Here is a 20569-nt window from a genome sequence, read left to right as displayed (position 1 = left end):
ACATCTTCCCAAAATGAGAAGATGGGGTGAGGAAAGACCCATTTGTGGCAATAAACCATTTGAGATCAAAAGGAGGGCTGTGGACCGAATGTTTGTGTTGCCCCAAAGTTCATATGTTGAGGGCCTAGGGAGATGGGAGTGAGCTTTATTCACGTCTCAGCAGAGAGACTTTGGGAGGTTCACACGGTTCTGGGAAAGGAAGGAGGCAGGCCGGTCAGAGAGCTATGGGTCGCCAGGGAGCTGCCCTTGTTGGCCATTATGAGGCTGGAGCTGCGCCTGCCATGCTAGGGGTGGGCACAGGCATCCTTTGCTCCGAGTCCAGCCCCAAACTCCCCCTCCTGCATCCCCCACACTGGCATCTGGGTGCCATCCTGCCAGAGGAGCTGCCACTTCTGCAGACACTGTCGGAAACAGGGCAAGGGTGTTTCCCCATCCCCGAAATGCGCCTCCTTTTTATTAATTGGCGTAGAACTGCTTTGCAGTGTTAGGTTAGTTTCTGCTGTACAGCGAAGTGAATCAACTACATGGACACATATGTCCCCTCCTTCGTGAGCCCCCCTCCCAGCCCACCCCCATCCTTCGGTCATCACAGAGCAGCAAGCACCTGCTACACAGCAGGTCCCCATTGCTTTACACGCAGTGGGGTGTTAACATACATGCCGATCCTGATCTCCCGACCGGTCCCACCCGCTCCTTCCCCCCACGTCCGCACGTCCCTTCTCTACATCTGTGCCTCTATTCCTGCCCTGCACAATGGTTCATCTCTACCTTCTTTCTAAATCCTTTGCATGTGCACTCAGTCACTCAGTCATGCCCAACTCTTTGGGACCCCATGGACTGTAGCCGGCCAGGCTCCTCTGTCCATGGGATTTCCCAGGCAAAAATACTGGAGTGGGTTGCCATTTCCTTCTCCAGGGGATCTTTTCGACCCAGGGATCAAACCAATGTCTCCTGCATTGCAGGTGGATTAATTACCACTGTGCCACCTGGGAAGCCCACATGCATTAATATAGGAGATTTGTTTTTCTCCTTCTGACTTACTGTACTCTGTATGACAGACTCTAGTCCATCCACCTCTCTACAAGTGACCCAGTTTTGTTCGTTTTTACGGCTAATACAGAATGCCCTCCTTTAAATACAGCCCCATCTTGCCTACCAGGTCCAGCTGTCTGCACTTCCAGCTGCTGTCTGCAGGCCCTGAGGTCTGCCCTGGCCTCCGCTGCTCTTTCATTTCAACACTGTCCCCAAACCAGAGCGAGTCAACCCTCCTCTGCGGGTGGAGAAGCCCCGGGCTCCCTGTGTCAAGGATGTGCTTGCCCTCTGGAAGGAGAGGTAGGGGACTGAAAGGAAGCTCTTCTTCCTTTGGATTCTTCTAGAACAGCCTGAACACAGATGCTTATCACCATATGGAACCGCCCCTATATGTCCGTCCACCTGTCTGAATCGTGGAAAATTCATATCCTTCAAGGAAGAAATAGTTCTTCTTCCATTCAATAGACTCTTATAAATATGTATATGGGTGGGGGACAAATTAGGAGTTTGGGATTAGCAGGTATAAACTTTTGTATATAAAATAAACAAGGTCCTACTGGATAGCACAGGGAGCTATATTCAAGGCCTTGTAATAAACCATAATGGAAAAGAATATGAAAAAGAATATATATGTGCAACTGAATCACTTTGCCTTACCCTAGAAACGAATACAACACTGTAAATCAGCTATATATATAGAGAGAGAGAGAAAGAGAGAGAGTACATTATGTAAGTATAATACAAATATAGTTTTGAATCAAACTGAAAAGAACAGAGAAAAAGTATACTCTAGCCTCAATCACGGAGAAGGCAATGGCACCCCACTCCAGTACTCTTGCCTGGAAAATCCCATGGATGGAGGAGCCTGGTAGGCGGCAGTCCATGGAGTCGCTAAGAGTCGGACACGACTGAGCGACTTCACTTTCACTTTTCACTTTCATGCATTGGAGAAGGACATGGCAACCCACTCCAGTGTTCTTGCCTGGAGAATCCCAGGGACGGGGGAGCCTGGTGGGCTGCCGTCTATGGGGTCGCACAGAGTCGGACACGACTGAAGCGACTTAGCAGCCTCAATCATAGCCTAGGGATGCAAACACTAAGGAAAACTGGAAAAATCCAGTGAAGCCTGTAGTTAACAGCAATGTCCTGATGTTGGTCTCTTGGCTTTGACGCCCTGGCTGCAGTTATGTGAGCTACTAAAAACAGATACGTCATGAGGGATATATAGGAACTTCCTGTGTATCTAAATTATTCTTAAAACAAAAAGGGTATTTTAAAATTCTAAATATGAGCAAAGACTTTCAGCACTTAAAAATATAAGTGTCTACAGCAACCAAATAGGGTCTGTCCCAAAAATATTGGTGGCGATAAAGTAGGAAAATGACTTATCATATCAGCACAAGAAATAATAAAAGGTAATTGAATTATACCAATAGATATCAATGAGCCACTTTGGGAAAAAATCATTATTTAAAAATTTGTAACAATTAAACACATTTCTTATTTTAAACACGATGAAATTGTGGATTTAGAACCAAAAGCCAATATCACTTAAGTAACAGGTCATGAGCCTTAAAGATCAGTCATCCTGTGATGTGTCCTGTCCAGTGATTGTTCCTATTTTAAAATAAACCTAGAAATACCAAAGAAAGCTACTTAATAAGGAAAAGAAATAACATAGAAATGTAGAAAAAGGAGGCATACAAATATTCTTTCTCTTGTGGTCATGAGTATAAGGGCTTCCCTGGTGGCTCAGAGGTAAAGAATCTGCCTCCCAAAGCAGGAGACGAGACGTAGGTTCAATCCCTGGGTTAGGGAAGGTCCGCTAGGGAAGGAAAAAGCAATGCATTCCAGTATTCTTGCCTGGAAAATCCCATGGACACAAGATCCTGGAGGGCTACAGTCCATGGAGTTGCAAAGAGTCAGATACGACTTAGCAACTAAACAACAACAATATCACAAGTATAAACCTGGGAAAGCAACCGGTAAATTAACTCTGGATGATACGGCACATACAAAAGCGAAGGTTACCAATTGTGTATTATGCAAGTGTCAGGCAATTACAAAAAATGCTTGTAAAATAAGAGATCCCAAGAGCAGTAAAAAAAAATCAAATAATTCATTTTTAATCATTTTAATTTAATTGTTTAATAATTCCCTTCCCATTTACTAGAGAATATACAACATAGCCGGCCCTAATAGGAGAGGAAAAAAAAAAAGGAAGGCAAAAAGCAGAACTTTATTTTGCTCTTGAGGAAGAAGAAACCCAATAAAGACGATGGGCCAGTGGGCAGAACCCAAATGTTACATATTCAGGAAATTCACAAGACATTGGCCACGTCCTAAAGAGCTCGAAATCAGCCATGTTGGCCACGGTAGCAGTATTTACACCAAGGGTATCACCAAGCATCTTGAATCGGGTCTTTCCTTCCTGCAGAGCCGTTTTCCTAAACACCATCACATCTGGTAAAGACAAAAGATTTTTACTGGTACTCTTAGCAATGTGATAAATTGACTTTGAAATTCCAAAATTCCAGAGGAAGAGTGTACGTGCCCCTGTGCACATGGATAGATATATGCGTGTGTATGTGCATGGGTGTGACCACTTTAAAAAATTAGAGTTAAAAATGTTTAACTCGTGTATGAGCACGAGGGCTTCACAGGTGGCTCAGGGATAAAGAATCTGCCTGCCAATGCGAGAGATGCAGGGGGTTCAATCCTTGAGTCAGAAGATTTCCCTGGAGGAGGAATTGGCAACCCACTCCAGTATTCTTGCCTGGAAAACCCCAGGGACAGGGCAGTCCATGGGGTCGCAAAGAGTCGGACATGACTTAAATAAATAACAATGAACAAACAGAAAAATCCAAAAAGATATGTAAAGAATATTACCAATGCTAGCTGGGTGGTAAGATTGTAGGTCCTTATTTGTTTTTCTTATTTTTATTTTTCATAACAAACATCTATTCTTGTATGATTAGGAAACCCTTTTTCATTTTTTTTTTCAGGTTTTAACAAGCTAGAAGAAAGTAGAATAGTACTTTTTTCCCCATCCATGTAAAAGAAATTCTGACTAAAGAAATGGAAAAATCTCATTGGAGACAAGATGGAGGGGTTTGATTATGTAAAAAAAAAAAAAAATTTAACTTCTTTCATAATCACATGCATGATAAAATTTTAAAAGAGCAATGCTATGCTATGCTAAGTCACTTCAGTCGTGTCCGACTCTGTGCGACCCCATAGATGGCAGCCTACCAGGCTCCCCCGTCCCTGGGATTCTCCAGGCAGGAACACTGGAGTGGGTTGCCATTTCCTTCTCCAATGCATGAAAGTGAAAAGTGAAAGTGAAGTCGCTCAGTCGTGTCTGACTCTTAGCAACCCCATGGACTGCAGCCTACCAGGCTCCTCCATCCATGGATTTTCCAGGCAAGAGTACTGGAGTGGGGTGCCATTGCCTTATCCAAAAGCATTGGGGAAATGTGTAATAAACAAATAAAAGTTATAAGAAGTATCCGTATGCAACATACAAGATCAATATTCAGTTTCAACTTAAGTGATCAGAGAAGGAAAAACAAGTAAATTTATACACCAGAAAATTATGGTGACACATTGTCACACAGGAAAATGCAAAGCTTCTTCACTAGCAATTAAAGAAATAAAACTCTAAACAACACGAAAGTATTATTATACCCCTGTGAATCCAGCCGAAAAAACCAAAACAATAAGATTCTCTTGGAAGAGCTGAGGGAAAACTGTATCTTCACACACTGCTGATGGTGGGATCTGCTGTAATCTGGTTGGGTCTGGCGAGGATTCTGACTGAGAGGATCTGCAAGGATGCCTGATTGAGAAAAAGAGACAAGCTATTTATATTCTTTTATATCACGTTGGAAAATATGCTGTGAGGCAGGGTTTCCCAGGAAAATTTCTGGAACCCAGCCAAACAAGCACGTTTCTACTCTGCAGGACTCCTCAGTGCCTTTCCATGAATCCCCAAGAGTGTGTGACATATACCCAGTTAGTTGGCCCTCAGAATCTTTTTTATGGTAACTTTATTGGCACCCCCCAGCACACTAGGCTACTGGAAATCAGAGAGAAAATAAGAGAAGTATTTTGTCTAAAGATGTCATTTCTTAAAGTGAAATCTTGGAGACAGTCTCAATTTACCCGAACGCGGGAAAGGTTGTTCAATTCCCTTGTACCTGGTAAGAAATCTTTTGCGTGGAAGTTCCCTCTTGTCTGCCAGGTAGATAAGCAGGCTTTTTCGACTCCTAACTGAAGTCATTAAGAAAGACTTGAATAGGATGAGAGCCCTGTGCTGTCACCAGAGCTCCGTGTCCTGAGATGCATTGCTCAGGGGTCCTTGTTTCACTGGGAAACTAACTGGATTCCATTATCATCTTATCCAGAGATATCAAAAATCACATGCCCTACTGCAGGCAGACCGGAAAAGTATTCTCAGCATTAGATGCACGCATATCTCGGTTAACCTTCAGAAAGGGGAAGAAACCGAAGCCTGGTTCCCCATTGATGGTGTCAACTCAGCCAACTGACCCCTGATTAGATCTTAGTTTGAGTTAGGATCGGAAGGATAGACGCATGCACATCTTATTCAGTCTCGTATTCTGCCGATGTGTTTGCCTTCAGGTTTCCTAGAAAGCATTCCTGTTTGAAAATGTCCAGTCTTCTCCCAGCCACATGGAGGGAAAGAGGAACTTCACACTGCTTTGGTCACTGGTGGGGGTGGGGAATTGAACCAAAGAAATATAAGTGGAAAACCGGAGCATCAAAGACTCACGCACAGGTTAACATACGTTTACAAGGGCAGTGGAGATGAATGCAGCCCATGCCACCCTGCAGGGACAGAGAGGCTGGGGACCCACAGCTGTGGACAGCATTCCCCCGACCCCCACCCCTCACCTCATCCAACCACTTGCATCTCATGCCTCCCACAACATTTCACACATACACACACATGCACACACGCATGCACAGAGTTTGTCTGTTTTCTCAGTAGCCTGATCTTGGTAATTCAGGAAGCAAGAGAAAGTACCAAAGTGGTCACTAGCCAGAGAGAACCCATGTGTTCCCAGCAACATTCAAATGACCTTGGCCATCAGGAAGACCTCTTGGGGCACACCCCAGCCTGGAATGACCCCTGAAGGCCATCACTCCTCAAGCCAAAGACACATCTGTTCCCGTTCATCCCATTCACTTCTCATTCCTTGGCCCAACACATCCGTGCAGAGCCCCTCAAGGTGCATGACCCCAGAACGGGGTGAGTTTTCTGTCTCCCCTCCTGCCGCCAAATGTTCACAGTCTAGGACACGGAGCATCTCAAAGACCCATGTCCAGCAAAAATGAAGCCGGCCGGCTGCGTGCATTTAGAACGAGATGGCAAATGAGACTTGTATTTCCAGGTTTCCAAAGCAGCCATGGAAAGGGCCGGTCTCCACGGCCCAGGAAGGCCCAGGCTTCGCAGCCTGTTGTGGCTGCAGAAGGGCCTGTGTGCCACTGGCTTTGATGGCTGCCCCTGGGGCCGTACTCCGTGGCTGGTCACCAGCGGAGGTTTGCGAGTTTATCACATTAACTGTGCCTGATCCCCGAATCCAAATTACAGGCCATAGCCACAAAATTGTCTCCCAATCAGAGGCCTCTTGCTCAAGTCCCCCACAAACACCAATCCCCCTTAATCAGGAACCAGGGGACGGGCCAGGCACTCTGCAATGGGGAGCACACTCATTTTTTTTTCCAATTTTACAAAGCTCCTCTTCAGCCTCCCTCTAATTTTCCAGCTCAGGTTCTTTTGAGGAGGTTTTGTGCCTTGCAAGCCAGAGTCCTATGGCAAGCAGAACAACGGCAGGAACGGCAAAAGGCCAAGCCAGAGCCCAGAGCAGTCTGCCAGACCAGCCTCCACCCCTCGAGGTCTCCTGCGAGCTTGGCGTTCATGTGGTCTTGAAGCTTTAGTCCGGGCATCTGACCACGAGACGCTCGAAAGCTATGAGCTCCGTGCGTCTGCGTGATTTCCAAAGAGCTAGCTTTGCAGGCAGAATCCCACCTCCCTGCATCCCAGCCCTGCATCCAAATTCAGAGGGAGACAGCTTCCCTGGAGGACAACCTGGGTTTCTTTTTCCCTTGAGCTCCTTGCAAGGCCAGGCTGGTGGTGGGAGGGGTGAGTGGTCACCGATTCTAAAGGAAGCAACCTAGGCCCAGCCATATGGGTGGGCCCCACAGTGTGAGAGGCAGACCGCAGAGCAGCCTTTGCACACAGCGCTGGGGTCTCGCGTGAAGGCCAAGCTGTCATGCACTTGGGGCTGAAGGACCACTGCAAAGGGAGACTGGATGCCAAGGGCAGAAATAGAGGAGTGGTGCACGCGTGGAGGTTTTATAGGAGGAGTGGGAGGGAAGGGAGGAGGCATGGACGTGGGCAAAGAGGGTCTTGGAATGCCAGGCTACTCATTGGAGAAAGTCTTCAGGGGGCCTTGAGGGGCCACTAGGGGGTACCTCAGCTTGGACACAGAGGACTCAGGTGCAGCCCGCAAGGAGATACGGGAAGAGGAACAGTTACACCAGAGCAGTGGAACAGTCCTGACGTCAAGCCAGGCGATCATTATAGTAACAACACACACCTTACTCTCATGGTGGCTCTGTTTGTCTGCACAGCTTTACAGTAAGTCCTGAGGCCCTAGTATCAGTCCTCAGACTTTGTTCTTTATACCGTGCTGGTTTTCGCCTGCCCATATAAACTTTAGAATCAGTGTGTTGATATCCACAAAAGAACTTGCTGGAATTTTGATTAGATAGCATTGACTCTCTAGACTAAATTGGGAAGAAGAACTGATATCTTGAGAAGCTTTTTTTCCTAAACATGGAATTTGTTTATTTTGTTCTCTGATTTTTTTCATCAGAGTGTTGTCGTTCTTCTCAGATAGATCTCATACAAATTTTGTTAGATTTATTACCTAAGTATTTTATTGGGAACGGGGTATGCTAATGTAAGGGCTTCCCATGTGGGCGCTAGTGGTAAAGAACCCACCTACCAATGCAGCAGATGTAAGAGATGTGGGTTTGATCCCTGGGTTGGGAAGATCCCCTGGAGGAGGGCATGGCAACCCACTCTAGTAGTCTTGCCTGGAGAGTTCCATGGACAGAGCCTGGTGATCTACGGTCCACAGGGTCACAAAGAGTCAGACATGACTGAAGCGGCTTAGCACAGATGCATGCATGCTAATATAAACAATATTGTATTTCTCATCTCAAATTCTACTTGTTCATTGCTGGTACTTGGTAAGCAGGACTGACTTGTTTATTAACCTTATATACTGCAACCTTGCCACATGCCTTTGCCTTTTAATGATTCAACCCAAAAGTTTTACTCATCACTTTTACTCATAATTTGTTGGCTAGGACAAGTCACATGGCCGTACCAGCAGCAAAGGAGACTGGGAAATGTCATCTTTCCGTGAATAACAGGTGCCAAGGAAAAATCCCATTTTTGTAGGGAATGGATATCAGAGGATGCAGTGATACCCAGCCCCTAGCCTCCTCCCTGGGCAGTCTCTCCTTGCGTGATTCTGTCTATACGATGCCCTTGTTAGGAATCCAGCCTCCTTCTAGGTATCTTTATTTGTCCTGGTAGACATCAGGTAACCACTGGATCAGCACACACGTGCCTCCCAAGTTCAGTTCAGTCGCTCAGTCATGTCCGACTCTTTGTGACCCCATGGACTGCAGCACGCCAGGCTTCCCTGTCCATCACCAGCTCCTGGAACTTGCTCAAACTCATGTCCGTTGAGTCGGTGATGTCATCACCAGCTCCCAAGGACCACTTGAATTCCTAGAGATGATGCGGCCCATGCCCACACCAAGGGGAGGACAGCTGCTCCAAGTGCCTCTCATTCATGCTCCCAGCACCAGCGCAGCCTGGTGAGGGAAGAGCATTTTACACGTTGGTCTCCATCTGCAAGCTCCTCTTTGCATTTCCTCCTGTCTTCAGCCAACACCCTGCATCTCACGGGGCATAGTCTGGACTTCCTCTGCTCTGAAGTGGTCACTGCCCAGCGATGATCATACTGGCTATGTGTTTAAAAGTGTCGTCTACCCTGGGGCCCATTAAACTCTGCCTAAGGCACCAGCTTCCCACCCCTTTGTCTGCTGGAGCCATGTGTGAATTCAGGCTCCTCCTGGCCTGGCACCTGGGATGCTCCTTGGTGACAAGGAGAACCCCATGAGGCCGCATCCTGACGAGCCACAGGGAGTCTGGCTCAGGTGTCCCAAGGACAGACAGGGGGCCTGAGGGTCTGCAAAATGCCTGGGTATCCTTCGGAGTTGTTTCGGGTTTGATTCTTTTTTTCTGGTTTTAATATAAATATTTGTTCATAAGAGGATAGAGTATATGGAAAGGACGTGGTAGAGCATAGAAGGAAGGGGAAAAATCAACCTTATCAACCCCTCAAGGCTCAGCTCCTTCCATTTTGTGATATGTCCTTCAAACCAGCTGCGTATGTCTTACAGTTGAGCTAGTGTGGTACCTGTATTTCAACCTCTGGATATGCCATAATCCCCTGTGATTGGACATGAGATCATTTCTAGGATGACTCTTGTAAGTTTCTTGTTTGGCAGTGAGGTCACAGGTCTTCGTGCAAGCTGCAAACGTGCTCAATCGTGGCGTCCTTCTCCTCCAAGTGTTCGGTTGCAAGCAACTGAAACCAGTGCTGATGGGGTTAAGCAAGAAAGGAAAACTAGATGGCGAAAACGGGCAGGGCCAGGGGAGGTGAGGCAGCATGAACTCCAGCCAGACCGGGCCCCAATCCTGTCTCAGGAGGAGCTTGAATCATCCCCAGCACCGGACCTACGCTGGCCCAGACCTGGTCAGCAGGCGCTGTGACCTCATCGCTGCGCCTGAATCTGGACACCCTGCCAGCCCTACAGGAGGGATTTCCTGCCTCTTCTGATCCTGTCAATCACCGGTTCCCATTCAGCACGGTATTACCTCCACTGCGGCTGAAGGGACAAAGCAGAGGGCCCCTGCATGGACACACCCCAGATCTTTCCCCACAAGATCTTTCTTCATAGAGCATGGACCTGTGCATGGCTAATTAGGACACATGCCCACCCTGTCAAGTTTCTTAATGTCTCACACATGCGCACACACACACACACACACAATTTCTAATGCACTCTTATTCATGGCTCTAGACCTTAGGACCTCCCTGAAGATGGAAGAGAAAAGATGAAAGAGAGAGGACAAGAGATAGAAGGACCAGGCAGGAGGTTTGACCAATGAGAAGCCCTCTTTGGATGTGTCTAGATCTCTCCAGTCCCAGAGAACAGCCCTCCCCTCAAGACTGACCCTTCACTTGATTGTATAGAAAAGATGACCCTTGATACACAGAGAAATGAAAACATGAGTGTTCAGAACAGCATTATGCTCACAGTCCAAACACAGAAGTAACCCAGATGAATCCATAAAATGTGGCACAGCCATCCAGTGGGATATTACTCAGCCATAAAAAGGAATTAAGCACTGAAATGTGCTACAAAACACAGATGAACCTTGGAAACATTATGGTAAAGAAGACACAAAAGCCCCCATATCAGAGGACTCCGTTCACGGCAAACAGTCACATTAGGTAAATCTATAGCAATAGAGAACAGGTTACTGGTTTCCTGGGGCTTGAGGGGGTGAGGGGCAGAGGAAAAGGGTGTGTCTATTAATGGGTTCATGGTTTCTTTCAGTTCAGTTCAGTCCCTCTGTCGTGTCCGACTCTTTGCGACCCCATGAATCGCAGCACGCCAGGCCTCCCTGTCCATCACCAACTCCCAGAGTTCACTTAAACTCACATCCATCGAGTCAGTGATGCCATCCAGCCATCTCATCCTCTGTCGTCCCCTTCTCCTCCTGCCCCCAATCCCTCCCAGCATCAGAGTCTCTTCCAATGAGTCAACTCTTCGCATGAGGTGGCCAAAGTACTGGAGTTTCAGCCTTAGCATCATTCCTTAGCATCATTACTCCCATTCCTGGGAGTTTGAAAATTCAGATTTTCATCATCATTTCCTTCCAAAGAAATCCCAGGGCTGATCTCCTTCAGAATGGACTGGTTGGATCTCCTTGCAGTCCAAGGGACTCTCAAGAGTCTTCTCCAACACCACAGTTCAAAAGTATCAATTCTTCGGCCCTCAGCTTTCTTCACAGTCCAACTCTCACATCCATACATGACCAATGAAAAAACCACAGCCTTGACTAGACCATGGTTTCTTTAGGAGTAATGAAAATGTTCTAAAATTAAATAGTGAGAATGGTTGCACAGCTCTGCAAATATACTGAAAATCACTGACTTACACACTTTAAATGGGTGAACTTTATGGTGTATAAATTATATCTCAATAAAGCTGTTTTTAAAATGGTGAACACTGCAGTTTCTAGGGGCTTCAAAATTTGTCATTCCCTCCCCTGGGTTTTACTGTCCGACAAAGCCAGAAGCATCCCAGCTTTGTCATAGCTAATGACTCTGTGGGCCTCGATTTCCTCATCTGTAAAATGGGGATGAAGTGACTGTCCTCAGAGGCTGATGTGAAGATGAATTAGCTGCTCTCTGTAAAGCAGCTGTGTGGGTAGAGAGGAAGAGGACTGTGTGGGGGTGGGTGGGGGGGCAGTTCCTAACTTTCCTTCCTGTTCCCACCTTCCTGATCGCTGGACTCCCCTCTCCTCCCGCCCCCCACCTCTAGGCATTGCGGTCACACCTTCCTTGCCACCATCCCTATCTTTCATCTCCTCTTTCCAAACCCCCTCTTTCTATGACTTTGAAACTTGCACGGGAACTTGCGGGTGGGTGGACTCCGAGTTTGGACTCCTCAGCCAGAAAGGGCAGGAAGAAGGGACAGGTGAGGCTTGGGAGGGGGCCAAGAAGAGCCTCCCAGGTCTCCCTCTAGGAAAGCTCAGATTCCTCTCCCCCGAGAGCTGCTCTGACGTCACCCCTGTGGCCCCAACCCTGCCCTCTGTGACCCTCAGTGGCTCGCTTCCTGCTGTTGTAATCCCAACCTGGGAAGCCACAAGGAGTTTTGAGACCTGTTTCCAATCCATCCAAAAGCACAGAGCAAAGAGTGCATTCAGCCAGGACAAGGCAACAACACCCAGCTCCCGCGTATTTCCCCCAAGTCTGGAAGGCTACTTGGCCTAACAACACTGCTACCTCACTGCGCAGAGCGGGGGCTGCTCTCCAGTTGCGGTGCGTGGGCTGCTCATTGCGCGGGCTTCTCTTGTTGCGGAGCAAGGGCTCTAGGCGCGCATGTTGACCGATCTTATTGGCAGTTACAGAAGCTTTTGATTGAAAAAATGGGGAGTTGAGCTGGCTGTGACTTAATGAAGGGGCTCTTTTACACGACTACAATTTTCAGATTCATAGTCCGCCTCAGGGCTTCCCTAAAGAATCTGCCTGCAATGCAGGAGACCCAGGTTCCATCCATGGGTCAGAAAGACCCCCTGGAGAAGGGAAGGGCAACCCACTCCAGTATTCTTGCCTGGGGAATTCCATGGACAGAGAAACCTGGTGTGCTACAGTCCATGAGGTCGCAAAGACTCAGACACGACTGAGCAACTGCATTTTCACAGCTAATAATGGCTGCCCTCCCCGTGCCATCTGGATTCACCCGCCCGAACTCATTTAGTCTCGGTGAAAACCCTGTGAGGTCAACACTATCCTTAGCAGTCCCTCACATCCACGGGTTCCCTATCGTGGATTCAAATCAACCACGGGTCAAAAAATACTCCAAGAAAATGAAAATTCCAGAAAGCTCCCAAAAGCAAAGCTTGACTTTGCCGCACAGCGGCAACCATGACCGAGCACGGACAGTGTCGTCGGCGACACCCGTAAGCACGAGACGACTGCAAGTGTACGGGAGGGGGGCTTCCCTGGCGGTCCAGGGGCTAAGAACCCGCCTTCCAACCCAGGGGACTCAGGTTTGATCCCTGGTCGGGGAATTAAGATCCCACCTACTGTGGGGCAACTAAGCCCGAGTCTCAACTAGAGAGCCTGCATTTGGAAGCTAGAGAAAGCCCGAGTGCTGCAAAGAAGACCCGGCACAGCAAAAAGAAAAAAAAAAAAACAGAAAAAATTTTAAAATGAAGCCTAATGGGAAGCTGTGTGTGGGTTATATGCAGACACTATGCTTTTATAAATAAAGGCCACAAGTACCAGCAGATTGAGGCATCTAAGGGGGTTCTGGAATTGGCCCCCTGTGGATAATGACAACGATTTATCTCCGTTCCCCCCACCAATCTGCTTTAAAGGGTTCAGACTCTTTGCTTTTCAGCCAAGTGCATACCCTGCAATCTCTCCTTGTGGGATTTCCTTTATGCTGTTCAAACACCTAGAACATTGTCTCCTTTCTCTTAGCCTTCCTCATTCTTGGATAAAGCCTTTCTCTTTATTCCTCCCTAAAATTCTAACTGTGGGACTTCCCTGGTGGTCCAGGGATTAAGAAGCTGCCTTCCTGTGCAGGCGGCGTGGGTTCGATCTCTGGTCAGGGAACTAAGAGCCCACATGCTGCAGGGCAATGAAGCCCTCGCACTGCGACTCAAGAGCCTGTGGGCCACAGTCAAGATCAAACCCAGGTCTCCCACACTGCAGGCAGATTCTTTACTGTCTGAGCCACAAGGGAAGCCCGACTAAGATCCTATGCAGCCAAAAATAAAGAATATTTTTAAAAGAAAATTTTAATCACAACCATGCTTTTCATGACTTCTCCTTGTCTATCTCTGCAAAGGAGTGAATACGACAGGGATAGTGATTGCCTATAGAAGGCATCTGCCTATTTTGCCACAAACTTTCTCTTATAAATAATATTTCCATGTATTATTTCTCAGGCCTCCAGTGGAAAGTCCTGGAAGACACACACCATAACTCAGTTATGTTTGGGCCCTGTCCCTCTGCCCCCTGACACAAACCAAGACCTTATCAAACACAAGGATTTGATGGCAGAGTTTAAACTTTAAGAGCCGTCCCATCTTTGCTCTTCTTCCCGCCTGTGGTGGGCTGAATGGTGGCCCCCAAGAGTCATGTTCCCCTCCTGACCACCAGAGCCTCTGCATTCGATGGCTTTTGGAAATAAGGTCTTTGCAGAAGTAATCAAGTTTAGGATCTTCTTGGATTATCCAGGTGGTCCCTAAATCCAACAACAGATGTCCTTACAAAAGACAGAACAGGACAAGACACACAGAAAAGAGAAGGCCCTGTGAAGACGGAGGCAGACACTGGATTGATGTGGCCACAAGTCAAGAGACAGGGGAGCCCCAGAAGCTGGAAGAAGCAAGCACAGGTCTCCCCAGGATTCTGCAGAGGGGACAAAGCCCTGCCAACTTCCTGATTTGGGGCTCTAGCCTTCAGAACTATGAGAGAATCAGTTACTGTTGTCTGAAGCCACACAGTTTGTGGTCCTCTGTTACAGCTGCTGCTGCTGCTGCTAAGTCGCTTCAGTCGTGTCCGACTCTGTGAGACCCCATAGACGGCAGCCCACCAGGCTCCCCCGTCCCTGGGATTCTCCAGGCAAGAACACTGGAGCAGGTTGCCATTTCCTTCTCCAATGCAGGAAAGTGAAAAGTGAAAGTGAAGTCGCTCAGTCGTGTCCGACTCTTCGCGACCCCATGGACTGCATGCAGCCTACCAGGCTCCTCCATCCATGGGATTTTCCAGGCAAGAGTACTGGAGTGGGGTGCCATTGCCTTCTCCGTCTGTTACAGCAGCGGGGGGAAAGCATACTCGGCCTGACTCACCAGGACCAAAGAAGGGTGGAGGCTCACAGGGGAGGGAGCAGCGTGACCAGCCCTCTCACCTCACAAGAGCTCAAGGAGCATGTATTTGCCTGTTGGCCAAGCTGACGGCACTAAGCTTGCATTTTGCTCGGAAACTTCCCAGCTGCTTTTTCCAGTTTCCTCTTTGGGTTAGAAAGGCGATTAAAAACTTTCTAATCACCAGGAAAGAAAAGAAAGAAAGTGAAGTCGCTAGTCGTGTCCCACTCTTTGCGGCCCCATGGACTGTAACCTATCAGGCTCCTCTGACCATGGGATTTTCCAGGCAAGAATACTGGAGTGGGTTGCCATTTCCTTCTCCAGGGGAATCTTCCTGACCCAGGGATTGAACCCGGGTCTCCTGCCTTGCAGGCAGATGTTTTACCATCTGAGCTACCAGGAAAGCTCCATTCTAAAGGCTATGACAAACCCAGACAGCAGCATATTAAAAAGCAGAGACACTTTGCCAACAAAGGTCCTTATAGTCAAAGCTATGGTTTTTCCAAAAGGCATGTATGGATGTGAGAGTTGACCATAAAGAAGGCTGAGCACCGAAGATCTGATGCTTTTGAACTGTGGTGCTGGAGAAGACTATTGAGAGTCCCTTGGACCGCAAGGAGAGCAAACCAGTCAATCCTAAAGGAAAGATCAACCCTGAATATTCATTGGAAGGACTGATGCTGAAGCTGAAACTCCAGTTCTTCGGTCACCTGATGTGAAGGGCCAACTCATTGGAAAAGACCTGATGCTGGGAAAGATTGAAGGCAGGAGAAGGGGGCGACAGAGAATGAGATGGTTGGATGGCATCACTGACTCAATGGACATGAGTTTGAGCAAACTCAGGGAGATAGTGAAGGACAGGGGAGCCTGGCATGCTGCTGTTCACGGGGTTGCAGAAAGTTGGACACAACCGAGCGACTAAACAATAATCACCGAAGGAGAGACGGGCTGACCAGAGTCCTTCGGGCACCGGGAGGCCCTCCGGACTGGTGGTCCAGGAGTCCTCTCTCGCCAGTAGGCCCAAGCTGCAGCTAAATGTTTAAACCAGCCTCCCCTGTCCTTCTTCCCTTTGGGGCCCCTGAGGGCAGCCTGTACCCTGGCCATGGGCTGACGCTGTCAGCAGCTTCCAGTCCTATGGCTTCTTGACACTTCTGCCTCTTTGCTTCCGCCAGTGTCAGTGACCTGCATGTTTGGTCAGTTTCACTTCTGATCACCTCTCCCCACCCCACCCCCTTTTTTTTTAATGACTCTGGGCCCCACCTATCCAAAGACCTGGGTAGGGCCTCAGGCTGTCCACCCTCTTTGACCACCAGAAATCCCCCTTTTTGCTTCTGACCCTCAGCCTTGCCTTGACATTTTAACCCTTAACTAACATGCTTCCTTTTTTAATCATTGGGGTTTCCCTGATGGCTCAGCAGTAAAGAATCTGCCTGCAATGCAGGAGACAAAGGAGACGTGGGTTCGATCCCTGGGTCAGGAAGATCCCCTGGACAAAGAAATAGCAACCCACTCCAGTACTCTTCCTGGAGAATCCCATGGACAGAGGAGCCTGCTGGGATGTAGTCCATGGGGTCACAGAGAGTTGGACATGACAGTGACTGAATGGCAATTTTTTAAATTCACTTTTTTACTTCTTTTGCATGTTGAGAAATAAGAAGGGAAGATTATCGTGGTTAAACTTTTTTTTTTAATGCATGCTCTAGGATTTAAATCTCATGAACACAGATAGCTCAGGAGAAGTCAGCAAATAAAAGTGAGTTTATAGACTATAAAGCCATTTTTTAATCCTCTTTCTGAATATAAACTGAAATGTTTAATTAATTCCACATACAGCCTGTATCACATGGCCTTCATTCTGCACAAGAACAAAAACATGAATGAATAAATCCAACAGGCCTTGACATATGCCAGGCCCCAGGCTAACGCCCCACACACGTTACCATAATTACTCGTCTGCACAGCCTTCCAGACACTCAGTCATGCTCCCTTTTACAGACGGAGAGAGATTTGCCAGATGCACACCTACTGGCTGATACAGGTCTGTGTGTGATACTCTTCTGCAAGCTCACAGATATGCTTGCAAACTTCCTGGCACCCTGAAAAAGTGGTTTGGTTTTGCATGAATTTTTGAAAAGTACATAGATCATTATTCTGGTTCTCAGAAAAACACCCCTCAGGATTTTTTTTTTTTTAATAATATAGGTAGCAACCCACTCCAGCATTCTTGCCTGGAGAATCCCATGGACAGAGGAGCCTCGCGGGCTCAGTCCATGGGGTCGCACAGAGTCGGGCACGACTGAGACGACTGAGCACGCATGCTCTGATGGTAAAGAATCAGCCTGCAATTCAGGAGATAAGGGAAATGAGGGCTTGATCCCTGGGTCGGGAAGATCCCCTGGAAGAGGAAATGGCAACCCACTCCAGCATTCTTGCCTGGAGAATCCCATGGACCCAGGAGCCTGGCAGGCTACAGTCCATGGGGTCACAACGAGTCGGACACGACTGAGCACCTAAGTACAGGCAGCTTTATGGACGTTCCCTATGCCCTAAAAAGGCTTACCTGGTGGCTCAGAGGTTAAAGTGTCTGCCTGCAATGCAGGAGACCTGGGTTCGATCCCTGGGTCGGGAAGATCCCCTGCAGAAGGAAATGGCAACCCACTCCAGTATTCTTGCCTGGAGAATCCCATGGACGGAGGAGCCTGGTAGGCTACAGTCCACGGGGTTGCAAAGAGTCGGACACGACTGAGTGACTACTTCACTTACTTCACTATGCTCTAAGGACGTCATAGGTTCTGTTTCCCAGTCTCACGGATACTGGGTTGAGCCACCGACTGATTTGGAATAGTCAGAAAAAGAAGAAAGTCCTCCTCCGCCTGCTGCAAGTCCTCCACTAAGCTCTCACCGCTGTGAAGGCAGAATGGTCATCGGTCCGGTTCGGTGACGTTCCTGAGATGGAAGTCATCCTCCTGACACACCAGTGGGACCTACCAATGGATGTGTCACAACTTCAGCTGTACGCTCCTTGTTACATAAAAAGGAGCAACCTCTGGCTATTCACCCGGACAGAGTAGGCAGGTCGGGATTCACCCTGGGAGGTCCGCAGGCGAGCCCAAGCTGGGGTGTGCGCCTCTCTTCTGAATCTTACGGTAAGCACGGCGCGCGCCGCGACCACGTGGCGGCGGAGCCGAGGCCGGGCGGGAATGTGCGGAATGCGCGGCGCGGCCCTGGAGCCCCGGCCCGGGTTCCCGCGGCGCGCGCTCTTCCCTCCTCTCTCTCTCTCCCCGGCGGGGCCGCACCCCAGTCCCCATCTTCGTTTCCCCGGACTCCCAGGGCAGGCGATTCTAGCGCAAGCAGGCGGGCGGGGCGTAGGGACAGGGCGCGGCCTTTCGAGCCCCTAGAACCCCGAACCTCAGAATTCCCCAAAGCCGTGTCCCGCCACTAGCCCCGACGTCGCGAAGCCAAGGGACCCTAGGAAACGCGTGCAGCGCGCTAAGTACGCAACCCCTCTCTCCGCACTTGGAACTCTGCCCCCGCCCCCATCCCCGAAGCAAGTGTTGGGAGCCCTGGAATGTCTAGACGGCCCTTAACTAAGACCCCCCCCCCCGGCCCTTCCCCAGGGCCAATTCAAAGGATGGGAACGTTTTCAGGGCGTTTCCACGGCAGAAAGAAGCAGGCTGGAAGGCTCTAGTACAGGGGGTCCTCCCCGCAGACACTCTCCGGGAAAAGGCGAGGACGGGGGCGCGAGTGACAAGTCCTGAAGGAGGCGGAAGATGTGCCGCGGGAGCCCACGGGGGTCTTAGAGAGGCTCCTTCCAGCGGAAGTTTTCCGACGCCTCGCGGGTCTCTGCAGTGGCGCCCTGCTCTCTGGGCGGAGGTTGGGCGTCGGGGACGCGGGGCGAAGGAGGGGGCGTGGGGTGGTGTCCTGGTCAGCCGCGGGTAGGCTTGTTCGAGGGAGACGCGGGAGGAGTATGGCCTCCTAGGTCGTTATCCCCACCCGCCGCCCAATTCCTTCGCCTTGGCTGGAGGTGGTTATCTGTATCAGCCGGGGCACTCGCCCCGCGGTCATTGGTTAGAGACCGGCCAAGGGGCCAGGCAATTCCTGGTGAACTTTGGGGGTTCGTATTGCTCAGGGAAGCAGGCGGTGCGTTTTGAGGGGCAGAGGTCAAGGAGTTCGAATCTCCTTTCATCTCCGAGCGTGCACCTTCTCCCTTGGGATCCCAGAGGCTTTGAGGGAACCGGGCCCCGCCCCCCAACCTGTTGGGGTTTGTTTTTAGCTCCCGCGCGCACTTCGCGCACGGCCTTAAGGGCTGAGGGACGGTGGTCCCGTCCCCCGCTACCTGCCCGATAGCTTTGGGGCGGTGGGAGACGAGGCTGCCCCAGTTCCCAGCCTGTGAGTGTCCGGGTGGGCCCTGGGGCCGGAGTTGGCTCCGGCTTGTTCCGCAACTTTGGGGCGCAGGGGATCCGCACCGCGTATCCCTGGCGGAGCTATCTCAGCACGTGGACCGCCGTACGCGCCCCGCCAAAAGCGAGCACTTTGTGGGGGAAGTGAAGCCCCCGGAACCCCGCGGCCCGCACTCGGAAGCGTTTTCCAGAACGACTTAAGGGCTTAACAATGGAAAACTCGCAGAGCTGGAGCCAAGTCCTTTCAAGTCGCCGCCAGGTATGCGGCTGCAGGTGACCCCACCTGCACGCGCCCGCCCGCCGCCCAGTCCTCTCCGGGGAGGGCAGGGGCTGGAGTTCTACGGCCGGGGGAAGGTCTCCGCTGGGCCCTGCACCCCCTCCCCAGAGCCCCCCGGCCCAGCGGCGCGCAGCCGCGGTGCGTCCCGGAGTCGGCGCCGCGGCGCGCTGGCTCCTGAATGAACGCGCTCCCTTCCCCCGCCGTGAATGAAGGTTCCCACAGCCAGGGACGGTGGCAAAGGCGCCCGCCGCGGAATTGGCCCTCTCGGGGCTGGCGTCCCTCCCGGCTTGAGGTCACTTCGGCGAGGGGACCGGGGGGCGAGGAAAGGTGATCTAAGTGACTTTTGCATTTTCTTCCCAACCAACTTGGTTTCCCGTTGAGCCACTGGCCCTTTGTTTCAATAGCACAGAGCACTCTAAATGAGCCCAGAACTTGTAGTTCCTGCTTCGTGGTGGGTTTTATCAAGGCCGTGCAAAATTAAACCTTAAGCAGTGAAGTTTTTAAAAGTTGCTTTTTCTCTCAAAAAAAAAAAAAATAAATAAAACGCGTCCCCTGCTCTCCTATAGGCAGCCTTTATTAAAGGCCCGAAGCTGTAGCCACCACCACCACCGCCTCCCCACCCGGGTTCTCCAGGGAATGCGGATCTGGGCTCCTCGGGGTGGGGGCTGGGCGGCGGGCTCTCCCCACCCGGCACCAAATTCCAGCGCCTCCCCCCGCGGGTTCCTGGACGGCTCTTCACGCTCGGAAGCCGGGCTTGCACTTTTGCGCCCGTCCCTGAGCGGGGAAATCAACGAAGTTCCTCGTCTAGATCTGCCCGGCCCGCCTAGTAACAGCGCCGCTCCCCCATTGGCTCATGCTAATTCCAGTTTCCTCCGTCTTTCTCCGGGGTTAGGGGGAAGCTCCCTCTTGGACCTGGAGTCCGTCCCGCCGGAGTGGGCGATCCTCTTTACGACCCGCTGCCCCTAGCCGTGGCCAGCCTGCCTCGGGCCCGGGTGCGGGCACACGCGGGGCTCGGGCCCCTTCGCCTCCCGCCCTCCGGGACAGAAGCAACCCTGTGGTAGCGCGCAACCCCATAAA

At 50.2% G+C, this 20569-nt stretch overlaps 1 protein-coding gene across 2 annotated transcripts in view; it reads right to left on the bottom strand.

The window, feature by feature from the left end:
• The window catches only part of LTO1 (LTO1 maturation factor of ABCE1), a 67838-nt gene that overhangs the window by 17230 nt on the left and 30039 nt on the right, over nucleotides 1-20569 (bottom strand). The window contains exons 4-5 of one of the 2 annotated variants that reach the window (XM_055580581.1): nucleotides 4720-4870; nucleotides 3190-3495 (exon numbers count right to left, since the gene is read on the bottom strand). The exons of the other annotated variant lie outside the window; for it this stretch is intronic. Coding sequence (XP_055436556.1) covers nucleotides 3490-3495; nucleotides 4720-4870 — 157 coding nt within the window. The 3' untranslated portion in view covers nucleotides 3190-3489. Of the gene's footprint in view, nucleotides 1-3189; nucleotides 3496-4719; nucleotides 4871-20569 lie in introns of those variants that run through there. 2 annotated transcript variants of the gene reach the window in all.

The sequence above is a fragment of the Bubalus kerabau genome, chromosome 5, assembly GCF_029407905.1.
Source record: "Bubalus kerabau isolate K-KA32 ecotype Philippines breed swamp buffalo chromosome 5, PCC_UOA_SB_1v2, whole genome shotgun sequence".
NCBI lineage: Eukaryota > Metazoa > Chordata > Mammalia > Artiodactyla > Bovidae > Bubalus > Bubalus kerabau.
This window is presented reverse-complemented; position numbering and strand designations above follow the sequence as displayed.